Here is an 18,042-nt window from a genome sequence, read left to right on the forward strand (position 1 = left end):
CCTCCTTCTCAACAGAACACAGTTCTACCAAGTTCTTAATCTTAAAAGCTTAAAAGCGCTATATAAATAAAAATGATTGATTGATTGCTACGCGACACATAAAAATACAGTACAAAATCATGATAATCAGTAATATTGTCTCCACTGGATGCAACAAATACCTCGATTGTAGAGTGTTTTTTGTTTTTGTGTCATAGCCCCATGTTATAGTAAAGGGTGTAACAATTCCATCACATGCTTTTGTCATTTAGCCAATCAAAACACACTGAATAGCTGGCCAATCAGAGCACACCTTGCATTTTTAGAATGATGAGCTTTGTACAAATCAACCTGTTTCAGGAAAGCGGGGCTTGAAGGACAAACAATAATGTACAATATGTGGAAATTTTTTTAGTTTTTTTGTACATTAAACCTCATAAACACATTGCATTACAGCAAATACACAAAATAATGTTCTTTTTTAGCAATGTCATATTGCCTCACTTCTATTTTTTATTGCATCAAAAAATAGACATGTTTTCTGACTGAAAGCACAGGCCCCGGACCAGCCCCCTGCTTTCCAACCACGAAGCCTGCCTTAACACTAGATGATTTTCTTCATAGCTTGAAAAACCTGTGATTGTGTGCTAAAAAAGAAGAAGAAAAACGATATATTTTATATATTTTTGCTGTTCTATAATGTTTCAAAGGCCAATGCAAAGCATACAAGTGTGAAGGTAAGGGTTTGCTGACGGAAAACACCTCACATGAATTATTGATATTGGCTGCCTGAGGGCGTGTTTACTAGCCTGCTGTGTCATTATAAGAGAGATCACATTTTACACAAAGGAAGCCATACAGCTAAAAGCAAAAGAAAATTAAATGAATAATAGATAGAGACCTGTAGCACAATTGTTCATGGATGACATGCATAGAGAGAAGGGAAGAACAAACGTTTACATGTAGCTTAGCTGTAAAAACATCACAGAAGAGGACGTTTTCTTCAGTGTGAGAGAGTGATAGAAGGACAGATAGATACTGTGCTGGCATGAGAGAAGGATGAGTCGACATCCCTGTTTCTATCGAGTTCCTCCACAGGAGTTACACAGGAGAGACCAGCTAACAGAAGCCACCCAGACTAAAGTCCTCAACACCGTCATCAGCGTGAAGGTGAGATCTTTAATCCTGCGAACATATAAAACGTCAGATCGTACAAAGATGCCATGTATATAGCATGCAAAACACCACAGTTTTTCCTGACTCAAAGAGCTTTTTTGCTATCCATGCTTTTAACCAGTGATTATAATGCACTTTTGGTTACATTTCTTTTTTCACAATATATCTTAAAAGAGATCTTTAAAGAAAATCCTGAACCGATCCAGGAAACCTGCTAGGAGTTTATACAACAAAATAGCTCACAAAAAAATAAAAATGGACAGAGTAAAAAAATGCCAGCTGTCTGCGGAGTCTAGTAGTGACCACTAGGGGGTGCCAAAAACACTATGATGGGGAGGCAGAAACCATCAGGAGAACCCCAAACTGTAACAAGGGTTGAGAAAGAGAATCCTTCAGATGAATCCACATGAAATCAACACCAAACTTGCCATTAATTACCGTTCAATGTTCACTTGGATGAAATCCTACTGTAAGGACTCAAAACATCTTTTTTTTGTTCATTAATTAATTAATTTATTTTATTAACACATGACATGCGATCGAAATTGAATTACATATCAGCATAAACACACATCGCCAGGCAGGAAGTGAACACGATCTAGATAATGTTTGGAAATAATAATTTATATGTATTTCAACAAAATATAATCTTGGAGAGCTAGCCTTGCTTCTGTTGTTGATAAGCAAAATGTAAAAATGTTGTAACGTGTCTGAATTTAGATTGATCGGTGTCCCAGTGTGTAGTGAGACAGGATCTGAATTTGTGTATAAGATAAACTGATTCACGATCTGAGACTCCATTCCAATGATAAATACTGCGCAGTTTGCTAGCTTAATGCAGGTTTCATGTTAGCTTTACCTTCATCTATTGGGAGGTTGCATGTCTTAGTAACTCTACTGCTGTTGGTGACACGCACACAATGTCTAGACTCTCTAGGAGGGAGAGCTCTGCGAGAGCACAGATAACACAGATCAGTCATGACACTGATCTGTAAATCTCTTGGCTTATTATTTCTGCAGCTGAACTGCTTCTAACACACTGCTTTTACGCTGTATTTGTGTGTGTAGGTAAGCAGCGTCTTTTTATGATCATGTGGATGCAGTTTGATGTATGTTATATGAATGCAGTTAAAGTGTGCTGATACGTGCTTCATGTCATGTGTTTCAGAGAACATCCCCAGCCTTGTGCTACGAGCCTGATTTCATATGGAAGGTACAGTGCACACATAACTCTATTATTATAAAGTGTGTAGAATTGCTCGACCTATATTTACAGAAGCACTTAACTGACATCCGCTATTCACTTTAATCTTTAAAAAATGGACTTTTCTTGTGCAGAACATTGTGTAATAGCAGATATAGGCTGGACTGGCCATAGAGATGACAATTTCATTTTCCTGCGATTCATTCTTATGAAATATGCACAGTGGGGTCCAAAACAAACCCTATAAACTTTTCTTTTTATATAAACTGTCTGCTTGCGGTTTACACTTACAGTCTGATCTTGGTTACGCAAGACGTGTGCGATTATGAAAATATGTCATTTGTCTCCTTGTGGTAATGAACCCTAAGTTCATCGCGATAAAATTATAATGGAAGAACAATAAGTGAAACATAAAAATACAAACGTAAATCTACATACAGTTTTCAAAGCAGCTGCAAGATTGTACGTGTGTGTTTAGGGAAAAAACGTACAACGTGAACATTTGTGATCCATCTCCTGCCATAATCGCTTAAAAACAGTAACGTTCACATACGTACATGCTAGAATACTAGAAAGGCACTGACTAATCACAGGATTTACATCAGAAACACATAAACAGAAGTTCAATGGCACAAAGTTGATATAATTGATTTTAGCTCAAGTAGCACTTATCATTTACATATTTACTGAAGAATCAACATTAAAAATACGAGCTGCATGTTTCCATAATTTCTTCTGTACGCTTATCCCATTGCGCCTTTTGTAAAGCATTTATTTTTATGAATTTCACAAAGTGAGGGATGAACTGAATCTATCTCCTGTGGTAAATAACAGCATTTTGAGGATTGAGCTTAAGTACCACTGAATCCAGAACATTTCTTTAATACCAGGGTATTTCAAGAGGATTGTCCCTATAATAAGTTCATGGCACCATTTTCTCAGGACGTCACGTGGCAGTATCAAAAAAACAATTCCAATGGCTTTGGATGTCAGGATGGAAATAAAAATTGAAATGTTAAACTGTAGTAACACATATTTTGTTTGCAGTTGAAGCATTAATAAAAAAACAACAACATAATGAAAAAGGCTCTTTCTTCATCATTAAGTAATGATGTTAATATTATATGTTATACATGTTGCAATTAGTCATACAATTAACTCTGTGCAACCTAAATAAGATTGTACTGTATCTAAGTGAAAGGTGCTGGTGATAGGTTCAAGTTAGAGGTGCTTTATTAAACTCTGATAAATCAATAGCACAGAGCATAATACTCACTGAAAGCAAGTCCTCCGGTGGTATATACACTGATCTGTTGCCGGGCACACTCACTGCAACTGTACAGCTTTTTGTAAATCCCATATCCCAACACAGGACACCAAAATTGCATCACTGGAGCGGAATATTCGAGACCTGGAGGACGAGATCCAAACGATGAAGACAAATGGCCTTTTGCACACAGATGGCCGGGGTGAAGACTTTAAACAGATGGAAGTCTACAAGAACCACTCAAAGTTCATGAAGAACAAGGTAAGAATGGACTCGCTTCACAGAAAGACAGATAGATAGGTACTTTCATCTACACCACAAGTACTGACATTAATGACTTTCTTTGTAGCTCATCATTTTGTAGATCGATAAAAGAACTGTATTGTACAACCAGCTTTGGAGATAATCACTAAAATATCCTTTTTTATCCTCTGTCCCCCTTTATACCTATGTATTGCATTATTTCAGGTGGTATTCGAAATCACAGGACTTTATCAAGTGTACTCATTCGATCCCACAATGCACCTCAATAATAACTGTACATGGCTTGCTGAATGATTAGCTGCTAGAGAATGTCACGCTGACATGTTTCGCTGTACTTTATGTGCACAGTGTCCGAATTTGCTCTCTCATTTTTATTCACTCATTGACTGGACTCAGATTCATTCATGTTCGATTATACAAAAAAGTCAACTCACATTTACTTGTATGCCTTTTCACTATACACTGTGGCTGCATCCAAAAATGCATATTCCAAAAATGATTCCTATTGCTCAAACAAAAGGAGCACTGCACTAGCAACACCAAGGACAAAAGTGATGTGACTTGTAGGCCAAGTATGGTAACCAAACTTTGGGCTTCAAGTCTGACTCTATAACCATTAGGCCACAACTGACCTGTAAGAATGGATAGCACTTTGATCTTCTAAGATAAGGACAATACAAACACAGTATATTAACAAACATACAGGCATCTGTTTCCATATCTGACTGAGAGAAGATGTGGGAAAGCTTCTTTCTCTTATACACTTGCTGTTGCTGTTTACTTTTTTGTTTCAGAAAATTAAAACAAAGTAACATCCTGTACTCTCAATTGTAAGTTGTACTCTCAATTGTAAGTCGCTTTGGATAAAAGCGTCTGCAAAATGACTAAATGTAAATGTAAATGTAAACATCCCAATAATACATCATACAAACCATCCACAACCCACCCACCCACCCAGAGGTCTCTTTACAATGGGGAGCATACTGAGTACACAAGAAGGTTAACAACACAAAACAAAACAAAAAAGAAGTCACAGGGATCATAACACCTAGGTTCCAGTGAATGTTGTAGAAGAAAAAACCCTACATAAGTTTACTATTAAATCATAATTCTGTGCAATATATTTGACCATTTTATCAGCAGCAACAGTCCAGTTCTGTAGTGTAGAAATTTGTGCCATATTCACCCGAGCCTTGGATATTTCTAACCAGTGTTGCTTTTAATTTTTTTTTTTGCATATGTCTCACCCCCAAAAAACTTAATGCCATTCAGTTGTCATTCAGTAGCAATGGAGCAGGATTCACCCTTAAATGGTACTCAATAATTTTTGATAAGACAGAACATACTGCATTCCAAAACATTTTGACCTTTTCACTTTTCCACATCATATAGAAAAAGGTTCCAAGTTATTGCAGAAGGGTTTAGTGGGGTCCAGTAAGTCCTGTGACAGAACTTAAAATGCATAAGTTGGTGATTTGGATTTCTCGATGAAGAGAGGATGTTCTGCCATGTTCTGCCCCAGTCCACGATACCCTCATCAAGTTCACAATCTCTTTCCCATATACGCTGTATAGTTAAGCCCTTTGATGTAGACTTCAAAACTTACCTGAACATCCATGAGATAAAGTGCCTAGAAGTCATATCAAGACTAGTAATAATTGGATGCGAGGGGAGCATTTCCCTCCAGGGCACTCATTGCTGATCTTAGGTGCAAATATAAAAACAAGGTCCAAGCTTCCATTTTATACCATTCACATAGTTCTTAAAAGTCTTTAGGTTCTTTAATGTGTTTCAGTGCATATATAGATGCCTTTCTGCATCCAGTCACTGAGGACGAATGGTTAACCTCCTGAAAGAATACTATGGCTATGCCAAATAGATGTATTGTGTCACTTACTTGAATATTGATTATTTCTTTCAGCAACTTAAAATTGACTACAGTGTACATTATAGGACCAAAAGAAAGCATACATTGTTACTAAGTCCAGAGAAAAACATTTTATAATCTATTTTTGACAGCTAAACTCTCCATAATCTCCTTCCATGGAACCTTAAGCCATAGCTGAATACATCTTATTTAAAAAAGTCTATGGTACAGTTAAAAGTTTGGGAGCGACAGACCCCCATTTTGCTTTGCCCACTGCAGGGTTTCAAATTTTAGTCTCGGTTGTTTACCATTCTAGATGAATTTATGGATCGTAGAATCATAATTTCCAACTGGTGCCCATGAACTCCATTAGAGGGCATTCCACCCAGGACTCTTACCATTGGTGTCAGGACATGTGTCCCTTGCCCCTCATGTCACTGTGTCTTGTGCTACTCTTGTAAATGTATCTTTCTTGGTTGTTTGCCGCCTGCCCTGACCCTTGCTTGTTTATTGAAAATACTCTTTTGCCTAGCCTGGAATGTACTGATTTGCTGGTGCTTGACCCTGCCTGTTTGACCATGTGTGTAAATAAAGCTTTTGCATTTAGATGCTCCAAATTCTGGTGCCACAGTATCAACGTTACAAAGTGGGCCTTACCTGATTATTGTAGTATTACTATAGCTAAGTGTGCATGGGAAACCATGGCATGACCATAGCAAAAATGTTATCAGATAAAAGTAATGTTGGTCGGTTTATGTCTATGATAGTGGTTATGATCTCTGACTAGGGATAATGTTTCTTTATTGTGTACACATTGGGACTTCTAGACATCGAAGTTATGAGTTCTGGTGTTGGAATTTGGACCCATTTCCAACTGCTTAAGAGTTTGTGGATGTCTTTGAATATTTTTCATATTCATTTTTCAATAATTCACCAAGTTATCTCTATAGGTGAAATACCTGAAGGTCAATTCATCTCTGGACTCTTCTGCTACAAAGTCACGTTTTTATAATAACTGCAGTATGTGGTTTTGCGTTATCTTGCTGAAATACCAAGGCCTTCCTTGAAATAGACGTAGTCTGGATGGGAGAATATGTTGCTCTAAAACCATTATATGCATTTCAGCATTCATAGTGTCTTCCAAAACAGGCAAACTGCCCATACCGTATGCACGTATATCCCCATCCCCATCAGACATGTTGGCTTTTGAACTGAACATCGATAACATGCTGGAAGACCTCCCTCCTCTTTAGGCTGTGATTTCCAATAAAAATGTCAAATTTGGACTAGCCCGACACTTTTCCACTTTGAAACAGTTCCTGGACAATGTTCACATATGGCTTCCTTTTTGATGATAGAATTTTAGTTGGCATCTGCAGATGTCATGGCAGATTGTGTTTACCAACAGTAGTTTGTGGAAATATTCCTCAATGACAGAATCATGCAGTGATGTCAATGTCATCTGAGACACAAAGACCACAGGCATTCAGCAGAGGTCATTGGCCTTGTCTTTTGATGATGTTTTGACTATAAAAATTGACACTGAGGAACATTGTTTTCCACTTGTTCCAAGTGTTCCACAGACCTTTTCCACACTCTTTCACAGATTAAAGTGCCTCTGCACATCTTTACTTCTGAAAGACACTGCCTCTCTAAGACATCACTTTTATAGCCAATCATGTTATAGACCTGCTGTTAATTAGTTTAGTTGCTAAATGTTCTCCCAGGTGAATCTTATCACAATTTCTTGCTTTTCCAGCCCTTTGTTACCCCAGTGCCAACTTTTTTAAGACCTGCAGGAGGTATCAAATTTGAAATGAGCTAATTTAGGGTATAAAAGTTTAATAACATTTCTAATTTTAAACATTGGTTATGTGTCGTGGCAATTTTAAAACAACTCTCACCATATAGAAGACAAACTCAATAATGGTCTTTAAAGATTTTATTATTTTCAAAGAAAATCAGATAGTCATAGAGAAACAAACACACAGTTTGCTGCAGAGGGTGACCAAGAGGGAGAGCAGTCCTCTACTTTTATATTTTAATCTCATCCGCTGTTACAAACCATAGTGCCTGTACTTTTCCAGAGGAGGAAAAGCTATCCTACCTGCAAACGCTAAACTATATCCTAGTATTATGGGTCCCCCAGCTGTCCTTCTTTCATCAGTATAAATGAATTTTCCACCATATGTCACAGTTTCTAATAAATTCCCTCTTGGAAATTAGTTTTTGTTATTTCCCTCATGTGTTAACATGGTGATCATTGTTAATTGTCTGTCTGAAACAGATTGATCTGCTGAAACAGGAAGTAGTAAAGAAAGATTCTGAGTCGATGGCGCTGCAAACTAAGCTTGACACACTGAACAATCAAAACTCTGACTGCAAACAGCACATAGATGTCCTGAAGGAATCTCTCACAGCCAAAGAACACAGAGCTAATATCCTTCAGACAGAGGCAAGTACATACATTTCCACACATCTGTCCACAGTCTCTACAGTACATGGACCGCTCGAATGGAATATGAATTTACATCAAATAAATTAGCGCAACATTATATAATTCTGACAGGACTGAGGGGAATCTCTGTAGACTACAGTGATAATTGTGTTTTTTGTCAGGTTGGTGTAGAGAAAGCATTGTTAAGATAATGTTACCAATTATTGCTAAGATAAAGAAAAAAAAACATTGAGTCTGAAATTAAATTGAAAGTCAAAGTACCATAATGTGAACTATGAGATTTTTTTATGCGTTTATTTTTTTCCACATCAGCTATGAACACAGCCTATAACTCAATGATGTGCCTCTCAGGTGAAGAGTAACCTAACCCTCAGTTCTCACGTTCTCACTGCATTTTTAATAGCCTGAAATGCTGGAACCTGCATGTCTTCCTTATATTGGACTTAAATATATGCAGTAAACATCTTAAGTTAGTAAACAGCATTATAACTATAAATTATATACCTGAAAAACAGATGGGCAAGACTTTCTGTGACCCTTTTGAATCATAACTTAGAGGGGCAAAATCACAAAGAGGGCAATGGGGACTTGTGTCAACTTTATCATTCAGAGTACATTTGTTTTAAGGCCATCAATTTCATGTAAAATGTAAAAAATCATTAAAATCTGCCAAATTACACCAATGTGATTAGCCATGATTGTTTCTATATTAATAGTTCCATTGGTTCTGTCAGTTCTGGTGATGCAGTCTTCCAGAGTCTAAGTGACTAGTATACAAACACACACTACAGCCAAAACTAACTAAACCCAGACACGTCTAGGTAGACCAAGATAAATTATACAAAGTAAAATAAAAGCCCATGAGACATTTGAGTGATCCCAAGTCTAGTGAAAATAAATAAATAAATAAATAAATACATTTACTCTGAAGATTACTATTATGAGGTTTGAAATTCCTCTGAATACTGTTTGTTGCCGTTAGGTGGATGCTCTACGTCTACGCCTGGAGGAGAGAGAGTCATTCCTAAACAAGAAGGTCAAACAGACCCAGGATCTCATAGAAGAGAAGGGAACATTAAATAGTGAGATATGTGACCTGAAGGACATGTTGGAGGTCAAGGAGAAGAAGATCAACATCCTACAAAAAAAGGTAAACCAGACACATTTGAAATGTACCAGTGAGTATTTAAGAACCTCTTTTCTACACTTTAGAACAATACTTTTTTTTTCTGAAAAGCAAACTGACGCCATATGCAGCAATACTGTACTACTGTAAAAAGCCATACACTACACAGCTGATGAAAACTGACTGGCAATATGGCTAAATGCAAGACCAGCCAGAACAAACAGAAAACTTTAGCATCATAAACATGCTAAAAGTTTATCCTGAGAGCCAACACGCACAGTTAGATTCTATTTATATGTAGCTTTACAACATAAAAGATTGTGCTTTTTTTGTGCGTGTGTGATGATGAATTGCAATTAAAGTTATGTAGGGTATGTCAGTGACTTTGAACAGCACCTTTTTGACTGAAATGGAGAGAGTGACTACCCAGTAATGTTTTGTGCATGGTTATCTATCCATTATTGTAACTTTTAATATATGTTTTTTTTTTGTTTGTTGTTGCGCTTTATTCTACACTCCTGTTCTCATGTACAGACTATGTACATATTATAGTAATTAGGTACTAACTAGATACTAAACCTGAACCTACCTCTAAACCTAACCTTAACCCATGTACTTTACCTTTATTACGGTACTTTCTTAGGTAAGAACACTGTAGGTGGACTATCTGTAATTAACAACTTCAGATGCTACATCTATCCGCTTCTCTTAAATTAACAGTTTTTTACATGGTTAAAGCTCTAGCAAATAAAGAGATAACTGGAAACAAACAAGCAAACAAAAAACCAACTAAAACATTTTCCTGGATATTATACAAGTCCAACAAACACGAACTCTGCTCGAAAGCAAAAGACATGCTTGTTCACTCCCATCTACCGCACACAAACGAGAATCTTGTAAGGATCTGCCAAACGCATTAATGCTATGTAAATGTAGACAACATGTTTCTTCTCATTTGCATAAAGTTGACTGGCAACAATCGGTCACAGTTCGCCAGAAATTCTCAATTTCTTTGAAAATGAATGACCTCCAGTTGTTTGTTGCTAAAAATCACTCTCACTGCCTTTCACTTGTAGAGTGATCTCAATAACGCTTATTTCTGAATGTGATTTCAAGAGCATGTGGTACAAATTGGGGCAGCTTAGACCGGTCATAATCTTGACTCCTTTGGCTGTTTCAGTGGTAAATCTGCATACATAACTGGAGCCAAACAATCTCAATTTAGAACAAAAAAATGCTTTCGGTTTAAAGCCCTGCAGAGAAAGTCCTGTGTTTACACATATACAAATGCAGCTAAGTACTCCCAGTCCACAGACTCTCTCAATTACTACTAAATTCACAAGTAAATTAGGAATAGATCTTATCCAGTTCACACATGTAAGGCAAAACTTGAAGAATGTTTGATCTGAATACATTAAACAAAGAGTTGTAAAGTTATCTGGGCATGGTAAGTAAAAATTCTTACTAAGCGAGAAGCACCTCAGTTATCTGCCATCTCACACGTTTTGTTTCCCATGCTCTTCCCTTATAGTAATGAAAAAAAAACAACTCTCAGAATAGTTAGCATAATGAATATGACAATGCAGAAACGACAGAGGCCTTGTCCTTTCTGATGTTTCTTTCTCTCTTCATTTCTCTTCGTTTCTCTTATGTTTAATCAAGAAAAACTGAACCTTTTGAAAATGTTCTCCAAAGTGGATAACTGTGAAGATGTGTTTTTGATATGTAGTTTGGACTGTGAAAACAGAGGCTTTTAAAATTGACAATGCATTTTTAGTTATGTGACGTATATTGTACAGAGGTGTAGAATTTTACTTTATTCAAGTATTCAACTGACTCATTTTACCGGATTACATTTCTGAAGAAAACTGTACTTTTTACAACTTTTTAAGTACATTACATTTTATTTTATCTTATGCACATTAAATAGTGTTACTAATCCATTTATGTAGGCCTATACTATTTAATAATGTAATTAAGTTTCAAATGGATAAAGCCCTGGCATTTCTCCTATAGGGAGGGCCAGCTCTGGTAATGAGGGCAGCATTAAGCAGATCTACTACAAAGGCATACAGCTCTGGAAAAAAATTTAGAAACCACACAGGCACACTGTCACATATTCTGACTCTTTTGTTGTTTTCGTGTGCCGTGTGCTCTAGTTTCTGTCTTCTGTTAATTGTCTTGTTGTGTTCAGGTGTTTTGAGTTAATTGTTATTTAATTTGTGTATTTAATTCCCATTGGTTTCAGTTCAGTTTGTTCGATCATGTTGTTCTTATGTGTGGTTTTTGTTTCCTGCCTTGAGAGAGCATCACCGCTCACATCGAGTGGGTGCTGGTGTCGTGCAATTCACCAGTGACTTTGCAGCCCGAGGACAACACCACGAGCGCCACTCAGGATCCAGAGCCCAGCCCACCACTTCACCATGATGCGGAGCCACAGTCAGTGCCCACCGCTAACAAAGGATCGGAGCCTGTGCGCCATCACCTGAGAGAGCGACAGAGCCGAGGATCGTCGCGCTACCTGAGCCAATTACGTCAGAACAGGTGCATGTGGCTCATGCACCTGTTCTGACGTAATCGGCTCAGGTCTCAAGAGAGCACACTGCGGTGGAGAATGCTCAGAGCAATGAGAGCGCTGAGTGGAGCTCTGCCCACTGCACCACGGCTGAGGATGAGCTGATTATACATCTGGGGCTGCTGGATCTACAGGAAGAGCTGAAGGACTTGGATCTGGAATTAGATCTGGCACCTCCCCTGTGTACTGAGTTCCTTGTTCCTTCCAGCCGTCCTGAGTCCCTGCCCAAAGGGCGCCCTCCAGAGACTGTTCCGCCTCCAGTGCCTCCTCCAGTGACCGCGCACAAAGTCTGCCCACCCTATCCAGCCACCGTCGATGTTTCCCAGCAGCCCCTGTGCTCATCCTCAGCTCATCATCGGCCCATAGACCCGTCGGCTCCCCCTTGGCTCCTAGCTCCCTCCTCTCCACTGTGGCCCATCCTTCCACCAGTTCCGCTAGGCTCCATTGACCCTTCGGCTCCACCTTAGTCTGTCGTCGACCATCCGTTGCCTCGGGATTCTACTCCTCCGCCCTCTGCATCGTTCGCCAGTGCCAGTGGCATCACCTAGGCCCTCCAGCTCCTCTGTGTCACCCTGGCTCTTTGGCTCTCCGCCTCCATCTCTGTCTCCTCCACCACCTGCTCCGCCGCCGTTGGTCGGCCCCATGGAGTCGACGGTCATTCCCCCTTCATGGCTCCTCTCTCCGTCAGCTCCACCGTGGATCTTCTTGGCTGTGCTCTGGATCCCACAGATCTCCTCCTGCTCCGGTTTCCTCCTGTCTCCTGTTCCTCCCTGGACTCCGTTCATCACTGACTCTGTTTGCCAACCCCCCTCCTGGGGGTTCGCCCTCCACTGAACCTCCTCCATTCAGGGTTTTGTTGTTATTTTAGGTGTGAGGTCACACCTTCCGGGAGGGGAGTGTAATATCACATATTCGTTATATTCTCGTTGAGTGCTCCTTCTCTGAACCACACCGTGACACACACCTCATTCTGCTTAATACATTACTGATTAGGTGATCAAAAAATCTATGCTGTGGTCATCATTGTTGTTTTGCAATAAAATCAACTGGATGGCAAAAACAGTGCTAGTAGTAATTACTGACCATCAGTGGCGTACATAAACTATTAGTTTCGACTATTAGTTTCTCAATTTGGTGTGTATGACTGGGCTGCGAAGAAATATACAGCTGAGTGTCATCAGAGCATAACAGTAACAGCGAACACCATGTCTCATGATAATATCTCCCAGAGGTAACGTGTAAAGTGTAAAAAGTAATGGCCCTAGTACTGAGCCTACATATTTCACTTCAACAATATGATATCTCCTCATTTATGCTAAGGCACTTCCACTAATGATAACATAGTTTTCTAGTCTATTAAAAAAAAAAATTGTGATCGATAGTGTTAAATGCTTAGTTAAGATCTAATAGCACTATTAACGAGATACAACCACAATCAGGTGATATGAGTAGGTAATTTGTAACTCTAACTCTTAAATAGATGTATTATAGCAATCATGAATCTCACACCTAACATACAGCACTATAGTCAATTCACACTTGTTGAGTCAGTGTGTTCACCCCGTTGGGAGTATGGAGGTCTGAATTGGATGAATTGGGAAAAAATCCTGTAATTTTTCCTTGCTTGAATGTTGTTTATGTGCAATTAACATTCATACCTTAAATAAGGCACATTCCCTATTCTTGCAATATTTGTGTTCATGACCCTGAATAATATACGTCTGCACCTAATTCTGAAGGGAACAAATAATATGCTAGTAGACAGCAATCCATATGAGAAGTCTGGTGTGGAAGGTGTATCTGGAACGGCATTCTGTCCTGGTTGTCACATCTCCTGTAATTCAAACATCAACAATGATTGTTATACATAAATGGTTTATAGCGTCTTGGAGATGCTCTTCAACAGTTGGTCCGGTCCATCTCTATTGCACAGCCATCAGCATGGAAAAAAACTAGGAACATAAACAATTTGTAACGGAACCATATATGTACAATGTCAGCTTTAATAGAAATAAACAAACTAGATATATAAGGATGATATAAGATAATATAAGGATGCTCCTGGAATCATAGAACATTTTTTTTAAATCAATATTTGTTTCGCGTGAAATATCGAAACATGTTTGAAATAGTTTTAGCTCATTTTTTAAGATTGTAACAGTACAATGGATACTTTAAGGTTAAATAAATTAGTTTACATCAATTCATCCTTTAACAAATTGCCAGCAAAATATTTACAAAAACCTGAAAAAACATGGCATAAAAATTTGACCACCCAAAAATTTTAGCCAGGTCTTAATCTGTTTGTTCTTAAATACACAGTTAGCAGTACTAAAATCCAGTACATTAAGACCACCATCTTAAATTGGATCACACAGAATGGAATTTTTTAAATAACGTGGTCTGTTCTTCCAGATGTAAAAGAATAAAAAATTATCCACCTCTTTTATGACTATCGTAACGCCGTATGAAAGGTGCCGTATACACTAAACCTGACACACAATCCTTCTGTTTTGGCTAATAATGTGCTTCCCTTAATTGACAGATTTAATCTTTTTTTATATTTTCTTAATAATCGGGGTAAAATTCTAATGATTTATTTCCTTTCTTTACAAATCTTAATACCTAAATAGTTTACCATCACCTTTACTGGAATACCAAGTATCTAATTATAATTACATATTTTTAAAGGGAATAACACATTTTTAACACAAACAAGATACAGATGAGAAAAATATTAAGCTTTTTTAATTACTGTTATCAGCTAAATGAGAGAATTTCAGCTCTTTCTCTAAAATTCTAATACCACAGAATGTATCTCTTTTAAAATGTATTGCCATAATTTGTTTTACAAGCAAAAAAAGAAGAATGAAATGGGGTTGTATACCTTTTAAAATGTTTAATTGATTTTAAACCTTCCGTATCATATCTTATTCAGGCTTTTACAGTCATTCTACAGTGTCTGAATAGCTTTTAAAAAAATATTTTCCAAAAAAAACCATGAAGTTATGATTGATAGTATCAAACGCTTGAAAGAATCTACAAAATAACATAAAACTATTTTCTGCAATAAATTTCTTGTAGTCAACTAGAACTAAAATGACCCTTATATAGAGGCATCTGTCTAACTTGGGATCCACATGGACTTAAGCCTGCACTTCTAATTGGCTTTTGTAGATTTTTGGTAATTTTTTATGGGTTAAGGATTGAAATGTAGGCCAGGGTAGAGTAAGGGATGATGAATATTTACATATTTATGTATATTTGTTTTAGCTATTTATTGTTGCTATTTAACTGTGATTTTTTTTCCTCCACATCGCTCAGGTTGAGAACCTGCAGGAGCAGTTAAAAGACAGAGACAAACAGTTGGAGAGTTTGGGGGACAGGATGACATCTCTGCAAGCCGACTCCAGCAACACGGACACAGCTCTCATTACACTGGAAGAGGCTCTCTCTGAGAAGGTGTATATTTTAATCAACAAGAAAGATCATCAGTGTGCTCATTATTTATATCATACAAATATAACTTAAACTCACTACCTGCGAGTCATTTCTCATTTAATGCTACAAACTGATAGCGGTCAGATAGATATGATGTAAACCATGCTAAGGCGCTTCCTCTAATGCCAACATAGTTTTCTAGTCTATCCAAGAGAATGTTGTGATCGATAGTATCGAATGCTGCGCTAAGATCTAATAGCACTAATAACAAGATAAAACCACAGTCCGATGATAGAAGCAGGTCATTAGTAACTCTAATGAGAGCAGTCTCAGTACTATGGTACGGTCTAAAACCTGATTGGAAATCCTCACAGACACCATTTTTTTCTAAAAAGGAATACAGTTGTGAGGATACTACCTTTTCTAGTATCTTTGACAGAAAAGGGAGATTAGAGATTGGTCTGTAATTTACTAAGTCTTTGGGATCAAGATGTGGTTTCTTAATGAGAGGTTTAACTACAGCCAGTTTGAATGTTTTGGGAACATATCCTAATGACAATGATGAATTAATAATGGTCAAAATAGGATCTGTAGGACTTCTGGAAGCAGATCTTTTAATAGTTTAGATGGAATGGAGTCTAATATACATGTTGCCAGCATTAAAGTTTTGTTTAGGGCAATACTTTGGAAAAATCACAATCCAATCAAACAAAATATGGAAAATAATTAAAATGAGACAACCACGTAAATAACTTCAGTGTCTCCTGAAACAAAATTACAACCTTCCTTAAGAAAATAGTTTTCAGAAAATTGACCTCTGTTACTAAAACCAAAAATCACAAACCCCTTCAATTTAACCCGGTGCAAACAAGGTTACAAAAATGGCATACAAAACAATGGCAGTGGCCTATATGTGCTCTGACGTGCACTTCCCTCTCGCGCATGCAAGCTTTTTTTTTTTTTTTTTGAAAGGGGACATTGCACATAACCAAGTGAAAGAAACACAAAGGTGAATTCACAGGGAATGTAAATAAAAACCTATGTTATTATGAACATGAAAAGTATGAGCATGTACAGCACTCAATACTTAGTTGGAGCTCCTTTTGCCTGAATTACTGCAGCAATGTGGCTTGACATGGAGTTGATCAGTCTGTGGCACTGCTCAGGTGTTATGATAGCCCAGGTGGCTCTGATAGTGGCCTTCAGCTCTTCTGCATTGTTATGTCTGGTATATCGCATCTTCCTCTTCATAATACCCCATAGATTTTCTATGGGGTTAAGGTCAGGCAAGTTTGCTGGCCAGTTAAGAACAGGGATACCATGGTCCTTAAACCAGGTACTGTTAGCTTTGGCACTGTGTGCAGGTGCCAAGTCCTGTTGAAAAGCTAAATCTGCATCTTCATAAAGTTGGTCAGCAGCAGTAAGCATGAAGTACTCTAAAACTTCCTGGTATATGGCTGCGTTGATCTTGGACCTCAGAAAACACAGTGTACCAGCACCAGCAGATGACATGGCACCCCACACCATAACTGATGTGGAAACTTTACACTGGACCTCAAGTAACGTGGATTCTCCACTCAGTGGCAGTCCAGTCCTTTTTGTCTTTATCCGAGGCGGGACACTTCTGACGCTGTCTTTTTCAAGAGTGGCTCCACACAAGGAATGCGACAGCTGAATCCCATGTCTTGCATACGTCTGAGCATAGTGGTTTAAGAAGCACTCCCTCCAGCTGCCGTCCACTCTTTGTGAATCTCCCTCACATTTTTGAATGAGTTTTGTTTCACAATCCTCTCCAGGGTGCGGTTATCCCTATTGCTTGTACACCTTTTTCTACTGCATCTTTTCCTTCCCTTCAACTCTCTATGAATGTGCTTAGACACAGAGCTCCATGAACAGCTGGCTTCTTTTGCAATGACCTTTTGTGTCTTGCCCTCCTTGTGCAAGTTGTCAATGGTCAATGGTCATCTTTTGGACAACTGTCAAGTCGGCAGTCTCCCCCATGATTGTGCAGCCTACAGAACTAGACTGAGAGACCATTTAAAGGCCAAACAAAAATAAACTATTAAGCCCATAAATGGCAAACACATGGCAGTTCATTTACCAACTTGCCCAGTAGGGATCTGCCATCTTGTTTTAAAGATTGCTGAAGCTGTAAAATTTATGCATTATTCATTGTAATCATGTACCATTACTGTAAAGTTTTACAAAAAAAAATACTATATACAAATGACTAACTATCACTTTCTTTTCAACAACAGATAGAAGAGGCAGAAATGTATAAGAATGAAAATAAGGAACTGAAAAGCCAACTTGCCTCCCTACAAGAACGTCTCTCAGAGAAGGAGGTATGTGAGTAGAAATGTTAGAGGACACCTAAACCTCTTATGGTTATTAAACCTCACAGCACGCTCATTTGCAGCTTTCTAAATGTCATTGTTAGAATATTTGTGTTTGACACTCACAAACTAAGGTCATGGATGTAATTGTGTTGGTGTTGGCCATTTCCTGTGACACAGACACCATCAGGGGCCATATGACTAAAAAGATTCACCAATTTTACTCAGAATTTTAGTCTGAAGACCTACATTGTTATCGTTATAATTGTCGCTTAGCTGAATTTAACTTATTTTTTAACCTAGTGAAAATAACCGATAATAATAACTCCAATAATAATAATTCCTTAAA

At 38.0% G+C, this 18,042-nt stretch overlaps 1 protein-coding gene across 1 annotated transcript in view; it reads left to right on the plus strand.

The window, feature by feature from the left end:
- Positions 1–1,038: 1,038 nt before the first annotated feature.
- The window catches only part of LOC122335431 (ERC protein 2), a 40,910-nt gene continuing 23,906 nt past the window's right edge, over positions 1,039–18,042 (plus strand). Inside the window, 10 exon segments of the mRNA XM_043233292.1 lie at positions 1,039–1,149; positions 2,324–2,368; positions 3,732–3,947; positions 5,034–5,048; positions 5,844–5,855; positions 8,045–8,212; positions 9,198–9,365; positions 15,241–15,410; positions 16,837–16,948; positions 17,616–17,702. Of these exon segments, the coding sequence (XP_043089227.1) occupies positions 1,039–1,149; positions 2,324–2,368; positions 3,732–3,947; positions 5,034–5,048; positions 5,844–5,855; positions 8,045–8,212; positions 9,198–9,365; positions 15,241–15,410; positions 16,837–16,948; positions 17,616–17,702 (1,104 nt within the window).

The sequence above is a fragment of the Puntigrus tetrazona genome, unplaced genomic scaffold (assembly GCF_018831695.1).
Source record: "Puntigrus tetrazona isolate hp1 unplaced genomic scaffold, ASM1883169v1 S000000776, whole genome shotgun sequence".
Lineage (NCBI taxonomy): Eukaryota > Metazoa > Chordata > Actinopteri > Cypriniformes > Cyprinidae > Puntigrus > Puntigrus tetrazona.